General features: G+C 40.4%; 1 protein-coding gene across 9 annotated transcripts in view; it reads right to left on the bottom strand.

Moving 5' to 3' along the window:
• Positions 1 to 1,009: 1,009 nt before the first annotated feature.
• Positions 1,010 to 19,005, bottom strand: part of LOC128693596 (uncharacterized protein C05D11.1-like) — a gene marked incomplete at its 3' end in the record, with an annotated part of 686,932 nt that continues 668,936 nt past the window's right edge. For all 9 annotated transcript variants that reach the window (XM_070087698.1, XM_070087675.1, XM_070087712.1 and 6 more), the window contains 1 exon segment: positions 1,010 to 1,190. In XM_070087698.1, coding sequence (XP_069943799.1) covers positions 1,010 to 1,190 — 181 coding nt within the window.

Here is a 19,005-nt window from a genome sequence, read left to right on the forward strand (position 1 = left end):
TCAGAGTGAGCTGAGCTCATGGCGTAGATCTACGGTTTGGACCCTGAACGTAAAGCCGTAGATCTACGGGACGGACCCTGAAAGGGTTAATATTAATATTTTAAGGTAAGTAATAAGTGTACTCTGTGTGTATCTTACCTTTTATTGTGTTTTTAATGCCTATTTCTATTGCTAACTTAATATAAGTTAGTGTAAACTTGTTGTCTGGCATTTATTGCATATTTTATGTGTGCTCTGATAATAATACTTGTGGAGCTGTGTGGTAGCCGGGTGGAGGGACAACATTATGTTTTCTCTGTTCAGCCATCAGAGAAAACGTGTATGAATCTGCGCTTGGCCCAGCCACTCCCTTACTCCGCTTTTGTTTACAATTTTCGGCATGAATTATTCATTACTTCTACCTTCGTTTATGATGGCATCTAAAGGTAGTTGTTAGAAATGATTAAATTCAGTGAACAAGGCATGTTGATGTTAATAATATGGCTCTGGGCCACAGTGTAGGTAGCCGGTAGGTGTAGCCCAGGCTACACCTACTGGCTACCTACACTGACTTTCTACAAATAAATACTACTCACCTCTCTTCCTATATTAAGACTACACATATTTTAAGGTAAATAATGAGTGTACTGTACAGTATGTGTATTTTACCTCTCTGGGATGTTTTAAATATCGTATATTAAGTATGAGACAGGGAGCCAGGGCTACCTGCACCTGACTTCCTACAAATAAGTACTACTCACCTCTCTCCCTACATTAAGATTACAAATACTTTAAGATAAGTAATGAATTTACTGTGAATGTATTTTACTTGGTGTGTTTTTAATGCCTAGTTCTATTACTAACTTAATATAATTTAGTGTAAACTTGTTGTCTGGCATTCATATGTATTTATAAATGGAAAGAAATGGCGTTCTGCCTTCCGGCGATGTCTGCTTTCCGGCGACAGCCTGGAACCTAACCCGCCCTATAAGTGGGGCCCTACTGTATGTATGTATTACTATGTACTCACCATTCCTAAACACCACATCATGAAACATAAGTTGAAGAACTTTAGGGCCATTGCGTTTATTTTCCCCAATAGAGTTAATTAGCTTGGTGGCCTTAACTTTGACACGGTGTGCAGAAAACTGGCTCTTGAAGAGTATCTCGTGCATCCACTGTACTCCTCGTTCATATTTGGGCATCTCAACCTAATTAGGTGACAAGAAACAAGATTTACAATGTCTTCTTACATTAGTAAGCTACAACAATCCATGTACAATCTACTCTTAGAGGCTAAATTTATGAATTATAATAAATTTTTCAACACATACCTTTCTTTCACTTCCCCCACAGTTCTTTTATACTGTATATATATTAACAACCAGTTATACACTGAAGAATGTTAGCATTAATTCACCTGTATGATTAAACATCAAAGTCTGCATAATAATTAATGAAAAGATATAGTATTTCAGATGCCCTATCACCTTAAAAAACAAAACAAGTGTCTAAATTTGTAAGAAACAAAGAACTAGATGAAAGTGAGAAACATGACTATAATTAGGTGATAAAGCTAGTAAAAGATAAATTCGTATGAAGAATTTTGTTACTATAGGTAGCAGGTTGGTAGACAGCAACCACCCAGGGAAATACTACCTTCCTGACAAATGAATGTGAAATGGAAACCTACAATTGTTTTACAATGGTAGTATTCCTGGTATCCTTTCTTTTTGTTTCATAAACACTTAAGATAACAGGCACATCTTGCTACCTCTACTTACTTAGGTCACACTACACATGCATTTACATGTACATGTCAATGAAATCTCAAAACAAGTATTTTAAATCATTTACCAAACTGCGGCAGGCCAGGACTCGACCCTACGAACCTTGTACCGCCTCCAAAGACAGAACAATGCATGCATCACCTTACCACTACGCCACTGATCCTACAAGAACCAAGCACACAGCACATAGCTATGTGTTCGCCTTGGCCTGAGGACACTCGTGGCAATGGTATCTCAAGGATTAATTTCAGCCTCATCCTGTTTGAATACCCGCCTCCTCCCAGCAGTCTATATAGCAATGAAATCACGAAACAAGTGATTTTAAATCATTTAGCAAACTGCAGCAGGCCAGGACTCGACCCTACGAACCTTGTACCACCTCCAGAGACAGAACAATGCACGCATCACCTTACCACTACGTCACTGATCCTACAAGAACCAAGCACACAGCACATAGCTATGTGTTCACCTTGGCCCGAGGAGACTCATGACAATGGTATCTCAAGGATTAATTTCAGCCTCATCCTGTTTGAATACCTGCCTCATGTGCACACGTGCTGTGTGCTTGGCTCTTGTAGGATCAGTGGCATAGTGGTAAGGTGATGCGTGCATTGTTCTGTCTCTGGAGGCAGTACAAGGTTCGTAGGGTTGAGTCCTGGCCTGCTGCAGTTTGGTAAATTACATGTACAGTGGTCCCTTGATGATTGTCGGGCTCGATAGTCATCCTTTTCGGAAATTGTCGCGTTATTTTAGTCCAAACACTGGCTCGCAAATGGTCGGTTGACTCGCTAATCGTCGTTCGTACTGGACACGTACACACGGCTCTGAGCCGCTTCGGCCTCCCTTCCCAGCCAGTGTGCCATTGTTTACCAGTGAGCGACAGTCCCCTCACTTGTTCATATGAAATATTTCATAATATTCCATTCATTTTAGTGCTTGCAAGTGCTCAATAAGCAACCATGGCTCCAAACAAAGCTTCTCGTGCCAAGCCTTTGGTAAAGAAGGTGAGAAATACGATTTAATTATTTATTTATTTATTAATTTGAACATGATACATTGAAGTACAAAAAAATACAGTGGTTAAGTGTAACATGCCAAAGCCCCTTGTATGCAGAGCATTACGGGCAGGCTTAAAATTAACTTAAGATTAAACTAAGCAATGATATATTCAGTGGTAAACATTATTGTAAACAGATAACAATTAAGCACAAATGAGTATTTCAGAGACAGGTCATATGGTCATTTACTGTGTTGCTGAACATTCAGTAGAATGGAGTATGCTGTTAGGTAATGTAATTAAAAATAGCAAAGTCTGATTGGGTCACAGGTTAAACATTTATGAGATACAATTATTCAGTATTTATTTAGTTGTGGGTGAGCAAGTGATTTTTAAGTAGAGACTTGAATTTATAAACCAACAGTGTTTCTTTTATATTCACAGGTAATGAATTCCAGATTTTTGGGCCTTTTATGTGCATTGAGTTTTTGCATAGTGTGAGATGGACACAAGGAACAACATGAAAGTGGCGTACGTGTGGCCGAGCTGGTAAGGATGTATAACAAATCCCGTACAACCATATCTTCCATCGTGGCCAAGAAAAAGGAAATCAAGGAAGCTGTTGTTGCAAAGGGGATAAATATGCTGACAAAAATGAGATCACCAGAACTCGAAGAGGTTGAGAAGTTATTATTGGTGTGGATAAACGAGAAACAATTAGCAGGAGATAGTCTTATGACGTCAATTGTTTGTGAAAAGGCTAGGCAGTTGCATGACGATCTGGTAAAGAAATTGCCTGCAACGAGTACTGATATTTGTGAATTTAAGGCCAGCAAAGGTTGGTTTGAGAGATTTAAGAACTGTAGTGGCATACACAGTGATAAAGCATGGTGAGGCTGCCAGTTCGGACAAAATTGCAGCTACAAAATTAATAAGTGAATTCAAGGAGTACATAGAGGCTGAAGGATTGAAACCTGAACAAGTGTTCAATTGTGACGAAACAGACCTCTTTTGGAAGAAAATGCCAAAGAGGACCTATATTACTCAGGAGGATAAGGGACTGCCAGGACACAAGCTTATGAAAGACAGGCTGATGCTCATGTTCTGTGCTAATGCTAGTGAGGATTTCAAAGTGTAGCCATTACTAGTGTACCATTCTGAAAATCCCAGAGTGTTCAGGAAACACAATGTTATGAAGAGTAAATTGTGAGTGTTTTGGAGATCTAATAATAAGACATGGGTCATGAGGGAAATTTTCGTCGAGTGGTTCAATGAAGTGTTTGGCCCTAGTCTGAAGAATTACCTCCTGGAAAAGAAATTTGATCTCAAGTGCCTCCTAGTAATGGACAATGCACCTGCTCATCCTCCAAACTTGGATGACCTAATTCTGAAGTACGAAATTTGGTCAAAAACTCACGGAATTACGCTCCCGCAAAGTTAGCGGTCTCGGCGACATATATGCATCGGCAATTTTGCCGACATTGAGCCCTGTTTTTGGCCAATTCCATTGTTCCAGTTGACCAAACTCATAGCCATTTCTTTAGAACTCCATTTTTTCTATCAGTCAAGTACAAGTAACCACCCATTTACTGATTTGAACTACCCAATAAAGTGGTCAGAAATTGGCAATTTGGCCAATTTCAAGCAAATTAAAAAAGATGCCAATTTCAAAATAGGGTCCAGAATAAACAATGTAGACATTCTTGGCATTAAAATAACATATCCTCTGTTCATTAGTCACGTCTCTAGGCCCCTTTTATATTACTATTGCTATTTTGATTTTTTATTCATACAAAAAAATACAAAATTTACTGACATGCAGACTACTGCATTATTGTAAAAATGGTATAAATAATATCAGTGCACTAGTGAAAGAATATTAGACTCCCCAGTTGAAGTGTATTGGACGTGTGGTGTGATCTGCTTACTCCTGAACATTGGTAAAAATAGAACATTTCCACTACTTTGAGCTCAATTTCAAGGTCGTTTTCATTGTGAAAGTAATCAAAATCATCTCTATTTCTGTAATACGTTTTCCATTTAATCACCTGAGACCATGAAAACGAGAATACAGCGATAAATACTATACGAAAATACACCTCAAAGTTGGCGTTTTAATAAAAAAAAACGGTCAGTTTTTTTTCTCATTACGCACTGCGTGCTGCAGAATTTTTTTCATGTGGTGCACACTGACCACACAGACCCATTCTCTCACATGTGGGCCTACCAGCTTTCTCCTGCTTGATTTGAAGCCGCTAGAATTTACTCGTATAAATACGTCAGAAACAGTGGTGCAAAAGACGTATATACAGGTCTCCCTCAACATTCGCGAGGGTTAGGGGATCAAGAGCCTCACGAATGTTTGATCGCAATTATTTGGTGCTCCAAAATAATGTAATGAAATATAATACAATACTGCTTCCTTAACTTGTTGAACCATGAACAATCATAAAATACATGAAAACGTTGTAAACTGTACTAAATACATACATGTTATGGTTTAATAACATGTATGTTATTAACCCTTAAACAGTCCAAACGTATATATATGTTTTTTCAACATCTGAAAGTATGTAAAAAAATGTAATCTTCTTTTTTGTTTTACATTTGAAAACGTGTAAAAAAAATTTTATCTACATTTTTTTTGTTATATTTGAAAATATGTAAAAAAAAGTAGATCTACTTTTGGAGCACTACAAATTTGAATGTCAATCTGTTTGGACCGTTTAAGGGCTAAATACCACTGCCTCCACCACTGCCTCCATCACTTCCTCAACCACAGCGAGTCCCTACTACCCTCCCTCCAACCCCAGCAACTGGCAGCCAGCCCTCCCACCAGTGTGGTGAGTGTTTTGTTTGTTCATTATTTGCTATTAAACCACAGTATAAATAATGTAAACCCATTCATGACTGTATATTGGAATGGCTATTCAGACATGTATTGGACGGTGACATCATGTGTTTTCTCTTGAACACAGCAAAGAATCAAACATTTCTGCTACTGCTAATAATAACAATAGTAATAATAATAATAATAATAATAATAATAATAATAATACAGTGGACCCCCGCATAGCGAACGCCTTGCATAGCGAACAATCCGCATAGCGAACGCTTTGTTCGCTGAAATTTTGCCCCGCATAGTAGACAAAAACCCGCTCAGCGAACTTCGTCCGAGACGCGTCCAATGTGGGCCCTCAGCCAGCCTCACATGTGCCGCCCGTCCCATTGTTTACCAGCTAGCCTCCGCGGTAACATTCAAGCATACACTCGGAATATTTCGTATTATTACAGTGTTTTCGGTGCTGTTTCTGGAAAATAAGTGACCATGGGCCCCAAGAAAGCTTCTAGTGCCAACCCTGTGGTAAAAAGGGTGAGAATTAGTATGGAAATTAAGAAAGATTTTGAAGGGTTTGGGGCTAACCCTGAGAAGCCTATGCCAGTTGTGGAATCCATTGTGCCTACTTCAAAAATTAAGGAAATGTGTGCACAGTGGGTTGAACTGCAAACCTTTATGGATGAAAATCACCCTGACACAGCTGTTGCAAGCCGTGCTGGTGACTATTTCAATGACAATGTTATGGCCCATTTTAGGAAAGTCTTGAAGGAACGGGAGGTACAGAGCTCTATGGACAGATTTGTTGTGCGACAGAGGTCCAGTGACTCTCAAGCTGGTCCTAGTGGCATTAAAAGAAGAAGGGAAGTAACCCCAGAAAAGGACTTGCTACCTCAAGTCCTAATGGAAGGGGATTCCCCTTCTAAACAGTAAGAAGATAATGCTCTCCCCTCCTCCCATCCCATCAATCATCACCAGATCTTCAATAAAAGTAAGTGTCATGTAATTGTGCATGCCTTTTTCAGTTTGTGTGTACTAAAATTAACATTTTTTTGTGGTAAAAAATTTTTTTTTTCATACTTTTGGGTGTCTTGCACGGATTAATTTTATTTCCATTATTTCTTATGGGGAAAATTAATTCGCATAGCGAACATTTCGCATAACGACCAGCCCTCTTGCACGGATTAAGTTCGCTATGCGGGGGTCCACTGTAATAATAATAATAATAATAATAATAATAATAATAATAATAATAATAATAATAATAACAATAATAATAATAATAATAATAGTAATAAATACGATAGAATTGAAGAAGGAAATTGTACAGAAATACAAGGGAGTGGTTAACACATCGTCAGTGTGGCTTTGTTTATGCTGGAGTGAGCATCCGTCTCCGTGCTCTTCCAAACATTTCACAATAATTCATTGTGTTTGGTGCTTGTAGATTGAGTGCGACTGGAGTAATAGAGGCAGTGGTTGAGGAAGCAGTTGAGGCAGTGGGTGAGGCAGTGGATGAGGCAGTGGGTGAGGCAGTGGGTGAGGCAGTGGGTGAGGGAGTGGGTGAGGGAGTGGGTGAGGCAGTGGGTGAGGCAGTGGGTGAGGCAGCGTTTGAGGCAGTGGGTGAGGCAGCGGTTGAGGCAGTGGGTGAGGCAGTGGGTGAGGCAGTGGTTGAGGCAGTGGTTGAGGCAGTGGTTGAGGCAGTGGTTGAGGCAGTGGGTGAGGCAGTGGGTGAGGCAGTGGGTGAGGCAGTGGGTGAGGCAGTGGTTGAGGCAGTGGGTGAGGCAGCAGTTGAGGCAGCAGTTGAGGCAGTGGGTGAGGCAGCCTCAACCACTGCCTCACCCACTGCCTCAACCGCTTCCTCAACCACTGCTTCTACCACTCCAGTCGCACTCAATCTACAAGCACCAAACACAATGAATTATTGTGAAATGTTTGGAAGAGCGCGGAGACTAATGCTCACTCCAGCATAAACAAAGCCACACTGACGATGTGTTAACCACTCCCTCATATTTTTGTACAATTTCCTTCCTCAATTCTATCGCATTTATTATTATTATAATTATTATTATTATTACTATTGTTATTATTAGCAGTAGCATTAATGTTTGATTCTTTTCTGTGTTCAAGAGAAAACACATGATGTCACCGTCCAATACATGTCTGAATAGCCATTCCAATATACAGTCATGAATGGGTTTACATTATTTATACTGTAGTTTAATAGCAAATAGTGAACAAACAAAACACTCACCACACTGGTGGGAGGGCTGGCTGCCAGTTGTGGGGGGTCAGAGGGAGGGTAGTAGGGACTCACAGGTGGCAGGAAACTTAAATATGATTTGGCAGCTGGGAATTTGGAAGCTGTTAATTTGGTGGTTGGGAATTGGCGAATGTGTTATGCCCGCGAAAGTTGAAAACGTGAATGTTGAGGGAGACCTGTATACGACCGAAACAGTCAAAGGGTTAAAAATGACTATGGGCATCATACTGACAGAGAACAAAATGTGCTCGATTTTAAATACATGTACAGCGGACCCCCGCCCAATGGCGGCATCAAGCACAGTGGACCCTCAACCAGCGATTGCATCGATTAATGATAAATGTGACTAGTGATAAATTTTAACGCAAAAATTTTGCCTCAACTAGCGCTGAAAAACCCGACCAGCGCTATTCGTTCTGTACGAGACGCGTCCACTTTGGCCTGAGCGCGCCTCACTTGTCCCGTGGGTGCTAGTGTTTACAAGCCAGCCACCGCGGTCGCTTCCAAACATACAACTGGAACATTTCATATTATCACAGCCTTTGTAGTGATTGCACCTGCAAAGTAAGTCACCATGGGCCCCAAGAAAGCTTCTAGTGCCAACCCTACAGCAAAAAGGGTGAGAATTACTATGGAGATGAAGAAAGAGATCATTGCTAAGTATGAAAGTGGAGTGCGTGTCTCTGAGCTGGTCAGGTTGTATAATAAACCCCAATCAACTATTGCTACTATTGTGGGCAAGAAAACGGCAATCAAGGAAGCTGTTCTTGCCAAAGGTGCAACTACGTTTTCAAAACTGAGATCGCAAGCGGTAGAAGATGTTGAGAGACTCTTATTGGTGTGGATAAACGAGAAACAGATAGCAGGAGATAGCATCTCTCAAGCGATCATATGTGAAAAGGCTAGGAAGTTGCATGACGATTTAATTAAAAAAATGCCAGCAACTAGTGATGCGAGTGAATTTAAGGCCAGCAAAGGTTGGTTTGAGAGATTTAAGAAGCGTAGTGGCATTCATAGTGTGATAAGGCATGGTGAGGCTGCCAGTTCGGACCACAAAGCGGCTGAAAAATATGTGCAAGACTTCAAGGAGTACATGGACAGTAAAGGAATGAAACCTGAACAAGTGTTTAATTGTGACGAAACAGGCCTGTTTTGGAAGAAAATGCCAAGCAGGACGTACATTACTCAGTGTGCCAATGTTTACAGGCCGTTGCAGTCGATTCCAAGTGTACCTGTGCTATATTTTGTAATATTCCAGTATTTTTAGTGCTTGTAACTGCTAAATAAGCCACCATGGGCCCCAAGAAAGCTTCTAGTGCTAAAAAGAGTGAGAAATACTCTCGAAATACTATTGTACCACGGTCAGCTGCTGCTGCACTACTGTCAGCTGTTGCTGCAACACCATCAGCTGCTGCTGCTGTACTACCATAAGCTGTTGCTGCACCACCATCAGCTGCTGGTGCTGCAACACAGTAAGCAGCTGCTGCACTACCGTCATCTGTTGCTGCAACAACATCAGCTGCTGCTGCTGCTGTACTACTGTAAGCTGTTGCTGCACCACCATCAGCTGCTGCTGCAACACTGTCAGCTGCTGCTGCACTACCATCAGCTGTTGCTGCAACACCATCAGCTGCTGCTGCTGTACTACCTTAAGCTGTTGCTGCACCGCCATCAGCTGCTGCTGCAACACCATCAGCTGCTGCTGCTGATGTACTACCGTAAGCTGTTGCTGCACCACCGTCAGCTGCTGCTGAGCCACGGTCAGCTGTACTACTCGAAGATGTGGAGAGACTATTGTTAGGTAAGACACATATGCAGCAGTTAGGTATCTTTATTTCAAAACGTTTTGCCTACACGGCAGGCTTCTTCAGTCGAGTACAGAAAAGTTGATAGAAGCAGAAGATACTTGAAGAGTCCATCACCCTTGAAGTTTTGAGGTGGTCAGTCCCTCAGTCTGGAGAGGAGTATTGTTCCATAGTCTGAAACAATATGGAGTTGAAGTGACAGGATGGAGCCTTATATACTGCCAGGAGGTGAGATGTAGGCCACTAGTAGAGGTAAGAATGAAGTCGTTGGGAGGTCAGGTCCCTCTCAAATTCAGCCATTCTCACTAGTAGAAGCTGTCCAAGTAGATTTCAGGTCTGCACCAACTATTGTTGGTGTCGCTTATCGAGAATACCGAGAAACAATTAACCCTAGAGGGTTAGCCACCCAGGATAACCCAAGAAAGTCAGTGCGTCATCAAGGATTGTCAACGTATTTCCTTCGGGATCCTTAATCTTGTCCCCCAGGATGCGACCCACACCAGTCGACTAACACCCAGGTGAACAGGAAAAAATGCCTGGAACTAGTGCTCATATTGGTGAATTTAAGGCCAGCAAAGGTTGGTTTGAGAGATTTAAGAATCGTAGTGGCATACACAGTGTGATAAGGCATGGTGAAGCTGAAAAATTCCAACCCCAACAAGTGTTCAGTTTTGACAAAACAGGCCTGTTCCGGAAGAAAATGCCAAACAGGACCTACATTACTCAGAAGGAAAAGTCACTCCCAGGACACAAGCCTATGAAAGACAGGCTAACTTTCTTGTTCTGTTGTAATGCTAGTGGGGATTGCAAACTGAAGCCTTTACTCATTTATCACTGAAAATCCCAGAGTGTTCAAGAAAAACAGTGTCTCATCAATCAACAATACTCTTCAATAAAGGTAAGTGTCATTTTAGTATTTATTTATGTATGTATTGTGCATGTCTAATTGTTTTCTGTGTAGAGAAATGTATATTTCATGTAGAAAAAAATATATTTTTAATACTTTAGGCTGTCAGGAACGGATTAATTAGATTTCCATTATTTCTTATGGCGAAAATTAATTCAACTAATGGCGAGCACTCTGGAACGGAGTGATGCTGTTGGTCGAGGGTCCACTGTAATTATTTTCTCTCGGTTTTTACAGAGGAAGACACTACCAATATCCCAGTAATTCATTTTTATAGTGGGCCTGACAAAGATAAATTATGTAACATCACAGTCACTAGTGAAATGGTGGCTAAAGCTCCCGCTTCACACACGGAGGGCCCGGGTTCGATTCCCGGCGGGTAGAAACATTTCGACACGTTTCCTTACACCTGTTGTCCTGTTCACCTAGCAGCAAATAGGTACCTGGGTGTTAGTCGACTGGTGTGGGTCGCATCCTGGGGGACAAGATTAACCCTTTCAGGGTCCAAGGCCCAAATCTGGAGTCACGCACCAGTGTCCAAGATATTTCAAAAAAAAAATTTGTTATTTTTTCTTATGAAATCGTAGAGAATCTTTTTGTGAAGGTAATAAAACAAAAAGTACGAAAATTGGTGGAAAATTGACGAAATTATGCTCTCGCGAATTTTGATGTGTCAGCGATATTTACGAATCGGCGATTTTGCCGACTTTGACTCCCATTTTAGGCCAATTACATTATTCCAATCAACCAAATTCTTAGCTATTTCACTAGTATTACTTCTATTCTATCGATTGAGCACAAGAAATCGCCAAGTCAACTGTTTCAACTACAAAATAAAGTGATCGGAAATTGTTAATTTGGCCAATTTAACACAAAGTTCAAAATATTCCAATTTCAAAATAGGGTCCAGAATGAACAATGTAGGCATTCCTGGCACTAAACTAACATTTCCTCTGTTCATTAGTTATGTTTTGAGGCTTTACAAATAAATTCCATTTTGATTTTTTATTCACATAATGAATTTTTATTCACACCAAAAAATAGAAGATTTACTGTTATGCAATACTGTAATAATTGTATAAATATCATCACCATATTTGTGAATGTATATTAGACCCACCAGCTGATGTGTATTAGACGTGTGAGGTTGTTTGTTTACTCTTGAATATCGGCAAAAATTTAACATTTCCGCTACTTTGAGCTCAGTTTCAAGCCATTTCCAATGCTAAAACCAATCAAAATCATCTCTATTTCTGTAATATGTCTTCCATTCTATCAAATGAGACCAAGAAATCGCAAATACAACTATAAAAAACATACGAAAAAACACTGCAAAGTTGCTGTTTTAATCGAAAAATCATGATTTCATTTTTTTCTCTCATTATGCACAGTGTGCTGCAGGATCTGTTTTATGTGGTGCACACATACCACATAGATGTATTCTCTCATATCTAGGCCCAAATGTACCACTCACAGTTTATCAGAGTGAGCTGAGCTCATGGCGTAGATCTACGGTTTGGACCCTGAACGTAAAGCCGTAGATCTACGGGACGGACTCTGAAAGGGTTAAGGACCCCAATGGAAATAAGTTAGACAGTCCTCGATGACGCACTGACTTTCTTGGGTTATCCTGGGTGGCTAACCCCCTGGGGTTAAAAATCCGAACGAAATCTTATCTTAATCTTAACTGACCGAAACAAAATAAACCACCGGGTCCTGATGAGCTCTTTTCAAGGGTTCTTAAGGAATGAAAAATGGAACTCTGTGAACCACTGACTAATATTTTTAATTTATCTCTTCAAACAGGTGTAGTGTCTGACATGTGGAAGATGGCTAATGTAATTCCTATTTTTAAAGCAGGAGACAAGTCATTACTGTCAAATTACTGCCCAATAAGCCTGACCTCAATTGTAGGCAAATTGCTAGGGTCAATTATAGCTGAGATTATAAGAAGCCATCTGGATAAGCATAATCTGATTAACCCTTAAACGGTCCAAACGTATATATATACGTTCTCTCGTGTAGCACCGCAAACGTATATACACGTTTCCTTTGTCATTCATTCAACATTGGCACTATAGGCCAGAGTCACCTAGACATGAGAGAATGGGTGTGCGCACTCAGTGTGCGCCATATGAAAAAAATTGGGGACGCCTGGGTACCAAATGCTCTTTTTTCCTATAAAAATATTCGGGGAACTACGCACGTGAACGTATACACCTACCAACCGACTTATGACCAAGTTCGGTTCCGCGAAACTGGTCGTAAGTCAAACTTTACTACTGAATATCAACAAAACATTTTTGTAAAGACTATTTTATTGTTTTATTTTGGTATTTCATGTTTTACTTTACTTTTTATGTTGTTAGTATTGTATTTTATACTGTAAGGTTTAGGATAAACACTGTACAACACAAATAGTTGTTTATTTCCCAGAAATTTGGCATAAAAAACACGGTCCTAAGTCGAGTGGTCATAAGTCGAGCAGGTCGTAAGTCGGATGGTAGGTGTATATAAGTTTGCACTGTTTAAGGGTTAATGATACTCAGCGTGGTTTCATGAGAGGCCGTTCTTGTCTAACTAATTTATTAACTTTCTTCAGTAAAGCTCTTGAGGCTGTTGATCACAATAAAGAATTTGATATTGTTTATTTAGATTTCAGTAAGGCTTTTGATAGAGTACCGCACCAAAGACTGTTAAAGAAAGTGGCAGCTCATGGCATTGGGGAAAAAGTGCTCTCATGGATCGAGTCATGGCTCACAGACAGGAAGCAGAGAGTGTGCATAAATGAGGTTACATCCGAGTGGAGATCTGTAACAAGTGGCATTCCACAGGGATCTTGGGCCCGTTGTTGCTCATAATATATATCAATGATCTAGATGAAGGAATTACAAGTGATACGAGCAAATTCGCAATATATATCAATGATCTAGATGAAGGAATTACAAGTGATATGAGCAAATTCGCCGATGACACAAAGATAGGTAGGATAATTCATTCAAACGTAGATATCGGGGAACTTCACGAGGATTTAGACAAACTCAATACCTGGTCAGAAAAGTGGCAGATGCAGTTCAATGTAGATAAATGTAAGGTTCTGAAGCTCGGGAGTGTCCATAACCCTAGCACTTGTAAGTTAAATAATGTAGAAGTTAGCCATACAGATTGTGAAAAGGACTTGGGGGTTATGATAAGCAGTAACCTTAAACCAAGATAGCAATGCCTAAGTGTACGTAATAAGGCAAACATTACTGGGATATATATCAAGAAGTGTAAGCAACAAAAGTTCAGAGGTTATATTACAACTTTATACATCATTAGTAAGGCCTCACCTAGATTACGCAGCTCAGTTCTGGTCTTCATATTACAGAATGAGCATAAACTCATTAGAAAACATTCAGTGCAGAATGACTAAATTAATACATAACATTAGAAATCTTCCTTATGAAGAGAGATTGAAGACCCATAAATTACATTCACTTGTTAGACATAAGAACATAAGAAAGGAGGAACACTGCAGCAGGCCTGTTGGCCCATACTAGGCAGGTCCTTTACAATTCATCCCACTAACAAAACATTTGCCCAACCCAATTTTCAATGCTACCCAAGAAATAAGCTCTGATGTGCAAGTCCCACTCAAATCCAACCCCTCTCACTCATGTATTTATCCAACCTAAATTTGAAACTACCCAAAGTCCTAGCCTCAATAACCCAACTAGGTTTATAAGCTGCTTCTCCGTATTCTATTCAAGATTGATGGACTGACCACATCGACTCAAGGCTGAGGGACTGATTACCTCATTCTCCTCCTGTTCTTCTAGCTTCTCCTGTGTATGGACTGATTGATGAAGCCACTGTGTGGCAAAACGTTTCCTCAATAAAGATACCCAAGAGTTGCACATGTGTCTAATTTATCAACATGTCGGTTCTGTGAACCATTCATCTACCAACTAGGTAGACTGTTCCACTCATCAACTACCCTATTTCCAAACCAATACTTCCCTATGTCCTTTCTAAATCTAAACTTATCTAATTTAAATCCATTACTGCAGGCTCTCTCTTGGAGAGATATCCTCAAGATCTTATTAATATCCCCTTTATTAATACCTATCTTCCACTTATACACTTCGATCAGGTCTCCCCTCATTCTTCGTCTAACAAGTGAATGTAATTTAAGAGTCTTCAATCTTTCTTCATAAGGAAGATTTCTAATGCTATGTATTAATTTAGTCATCCTACGCTGAATGTTTTCTAACGAATTTATGTCCATTCTGTAATATGGAGACCAGAATTGAGCTACATAATCTAGGTGAGGCCTTACTAATGATGTATAAAGCTGCAGTATGACCTCTGGACTTCTGTTGCTTACACTTCTTTATATAAATCCCAGTAATCTATTTGCCTTATTACGTACGCTTAGGCATTGCTGTCTTGGTTTAAGGTTGCTGCTTACCATAACCCCCAAGTCCTTTTCACAATCTGTATGGCTAAGTTCTACATTATTTAACTTATAAGTGCTAGGGTTAGACAAAGAATGAGGGGAGACATGATTGAAGTGTATACGTGGAAGATGGGTATCAATAAAGGGGATATAAATAAGGTCTTGAGGATATCCCTCCAAGAGAGAACCCGCAGTAATGGATTCAAATTAGACAAGTTTAGATTTAGAAAGGATACAGGAAAGTGGAAAAAGACACTTATGTACAGTTCAGGACATTTATTAAAGGAAACGTTTCGCCATGAGTGGCTTCTTCAGTCCTAATACAGAGAAAACTAAGAAAACACACATATATATAGTGGCGGGAGTCAGCTAGATTTTATGGTTTACCAAAGACCCACAAACCAAATGTGCCTATGAGACCCATTACATCTGGAATCGGCAGCGCCCCTCACAGTCTAGCAGGAGTTTTGGCGAAATATTTGTCAAAGCTCCTGGGTACAATCAGTCAGGCTCATCTAAAGCATTCGGGTGACCTCCTTAACCGTATCAGGGATCTCGACATGAGTGATAAGAAGCTTGCAAGTTTTGACGTGACTGCCTTATTCACCAATGTCCCAGTTGATCAAGCCATTGATCTTCTTCGCAGGGTGATTAAAGATGATACAGAGTTACCTGTACACAAATAACCCGCACATAAAAGACAGAAGCTTACGACGACGTTTCGGTCCGACTTGGACCATTGACAAAGTCACACTAACAGAGGAGGAGCAGAACGGCTATATATAGGCAGGAAGAGGTGGAGGTAGTAGTAGTGGTAGAAGTAGTAGTAGTAGTAGTACAAGAATTGTATATAATACCGACAGGATGAAATGACACATGCACAACACCCGGGCATCCCCACCGTAGACGTTTCGCCATCCAGCCAGCCACTGGATGGCGAAACGTCCACAACAAAGACAACCAGACGCCGCACATGTGTCTAATTTCATCAGTAGATGTAGTGGAAGAAGAAGAGGTAGTAGTAGTGGTAGTGGTAGAAGTGGGAAATAAGGAAGACGAGCCAGTCAAATACAAAGGAAGGGGAGCACTGCAAGAGAGCTAGAAACCCACAGAGGGAGAGCAAGCGCACCGAGGTGCGTGAAAGGGGAAGTGGTGAAATAAAATAAAGAAGGAACAGAAACACGAGACAGGAGAGAGAAAGACAACCCAGAGGAGAAAAGGAGAGAGGAAAGGGGAAGAGGAAGAAGAAAAAGAAGAAGAAGAAAAAATGAGGATTCAGGTTAAGTCACGGGTGGCGAAACGTCTACGGTGGGGATGCCCGGGTGTTGTGCATGTGTCATTTCATCCTGTCGGTATTATATACAATTCTTGTACTACTACTACTACTACTTCTACCACTACTACTACCTCCACCTCTTCCTGCCTATATATAGCCGTTCTGCTCCTCCTCTGTTAGTGTGACTTTGTCAATGGTCCAAGTCGGACCGAAACGTCGTCGTAAGCTTCTGTCTTTTATGTGCGGGTTATTTGTGTATCGTTCCAGTCACGGTATTGTGCCTTTTTGTTATTTATTGAGTTACCTGTACCCCGCCAAGATTTTGTGAGCCTTGTCGAACTTTGTGTTCGTTATAACTGTTTTAGGTTCGAGGACAAGAAGTACAAACAACTTAGTGCAGTTCTTGCCAATTTATATATGGAGGACCTGGAATCAAGAAGGATCCTCAGTAACATCCCTCGTTCAGTTACTTGGATGCGCTACGTAGATGACATTTTGGTCATTGTACCCAAAAATCTTGATGTACAGGTCATCCTCAACACCATCAACACTCTGGAACCTACTATTAAATTTACTCTAGAGGAGGAGAAGGACAACCAGTTACCTTTTCTCGACGTTCTCTTACGCACAGGGGAAAACAAACTTTCTTTTAAAGTCTACCGGAAGCCTACCTACAAGAATGATCTTCTACATTTCTTCTCTCACCATGACACAAGAACTAAAAGAGGGGTAGTTATTGGCTTCTTTCTGAGAGCCTACAGAATTTCCAGTCCGCAGTTCCTCGAAGAAGAATGTACATACATCACCAACTCTTTTAGTTCACTACACTTTCCCATACACTTCATACGTGACTGCAGGAAACGTGCAACACGTATCCTCAACAAGACCAACACCTATCAAATTGAAGAAAAGCCTCCAAGTTACATCGTTTTACCGGTCAGCAACGTTGCCACTAATGTTTCAAAAATGTTTGACAGAAAACTGGCTAAAATATCTACCAGCTCTTCAACTACTATTAGGAACCTGATACAAAAACCCAAGCATGATTCTGGCACAAGTGTAGGAATCTACACTATACCATGTGGGGGGTGTGACAAAGTATATGTAGGGGAAACAGCCAGAACTCTGGACATTAGGATAGCAGAACACAAAAATGCTTGCAGAAATGATGACCGCAAAAACGCATGTGTTCAACATAGAGACGATGTTGGACACCTCATGAAATTCAATGAAGCTAAACTAGTTATTAAAGAAGACGACTTAAGACGGAGAAAATGCATTGAAGCTGCACTAATTTCTGTCAGTAACACTATAAAGCAAAAATCCGGTAGTTACAGTATTTCAAAATTACTAAGCAAGAGGATATTACCCATCCTGGGAACTGGTGTTACTTGATGCCAGCAGGTCCCTCTCTAGCCTCACCTCCTTAGTTCCATTACTACTACTACTACTACTACCACCTCTACCCACGCATCACCTCGCCTGACTCCCGCCACTATATATATGTGTGTTTTCTTAGTTTTCTCTGTATTAGGACTGAAGAAGCCACTCGTGGCGAAACGTTTCCTTTAATAAATGTCCTGAACTGTACATAAGTGTCTTTTTCCACATCTTGTCGGTATCACCATACCATTTCCTCATACAGGAAAGTATTGGTTAGGAAATAGGGTAGTTGACGAGTGGAACAGTCTGCCTAGTAGGGTTATCGAGGCTAAAACCTTGGTTAGTTTCAAATTTAGGTTGGATAAATACACGAGTGAGAGGGGTTGGATTTGAGTGGGACTTGCACATGGTAATTAGAATTATCAAGGCTTATTTCTTGGGTAGCATTGAAAATTGGGTTGGGCAAATATTTTGTTAGTGGGATGGATTGTGAAAGACCTGCCTAGTATGGGCCAACAGGCCTGCTGCAGTGTTCCTCCTTTCTTATGTTATGTTGCCCATGAGTAAATAGAATTATCAAGGCTTATTTCTTGGGTAGCATTGAAAATTGGGTTGGGCAAATATTTTGTTAGTGGGATGGATTTTGAAGGACCTGCCTAGTATGGGCCAATAGGCCTATTGCAGTGTTCCTCCTTTCTTATGTTCTTACCTCTCTACATGCCACATTACAGTGTATTCATCCCTTTAACTCTTTTACTGTCCAGACCTCCGATCTGAAACGTAGTCTACAGTGTCCAGGAATTAAAAAAAAAAAAAAAAAAAATGCTATTTTTTCTTATGAAATGGTAGAGAATCTTTTTCTGGAGGTAATAAAACAAAAAAGCATGAAATTTGGTGGAAAACTGACAAAATGACGCTTTTGTGGATTCTGCCATGTCAACAACATTTACACATCAGGGATTTTGCCCACGTTTGAGTCCTATTTAAGGCCTATTACACTGTTCCAGTAGATCAAATTCTTAGCTATTTTGCTAGTATATCTTCTATTTTATCAACTGGGCACTAGAAACTGCCCAATCAACTATTTCAACCACCCAATAAAGTGATAAGAAATGGGTAAAGAACAACAAGGCACAATACTATGACTGGAACAATACACAAATAACCTGCACATGGGAGAGAGGAGCTTACGATGAATTCTGATCCAACTTGGACCATTTACAAAATTGGACCGAAACACGTCGTAAGCTCTTCTCTCCTATGTGCAGAAATTGATAATTTGGCCAATTCACACATACACATTTCATTTTTTTTTTTTAATATGTCGG

The sequence above is a fragment of the Cherax quadricarinatus genome, chromosome 2 (genome assembly GCF_038502225.1).
Source record: "Cherax quadricarinatus isolate ZL_2023a chromosome 2, ASM3850222v1, whole genome shotgun sequence".
NCBI lineage: Eukaryota > Metazoa > Arthropoda > Malacostraca > Decapoda > Parastacidae > Cherax > Cherax quadricarinatus.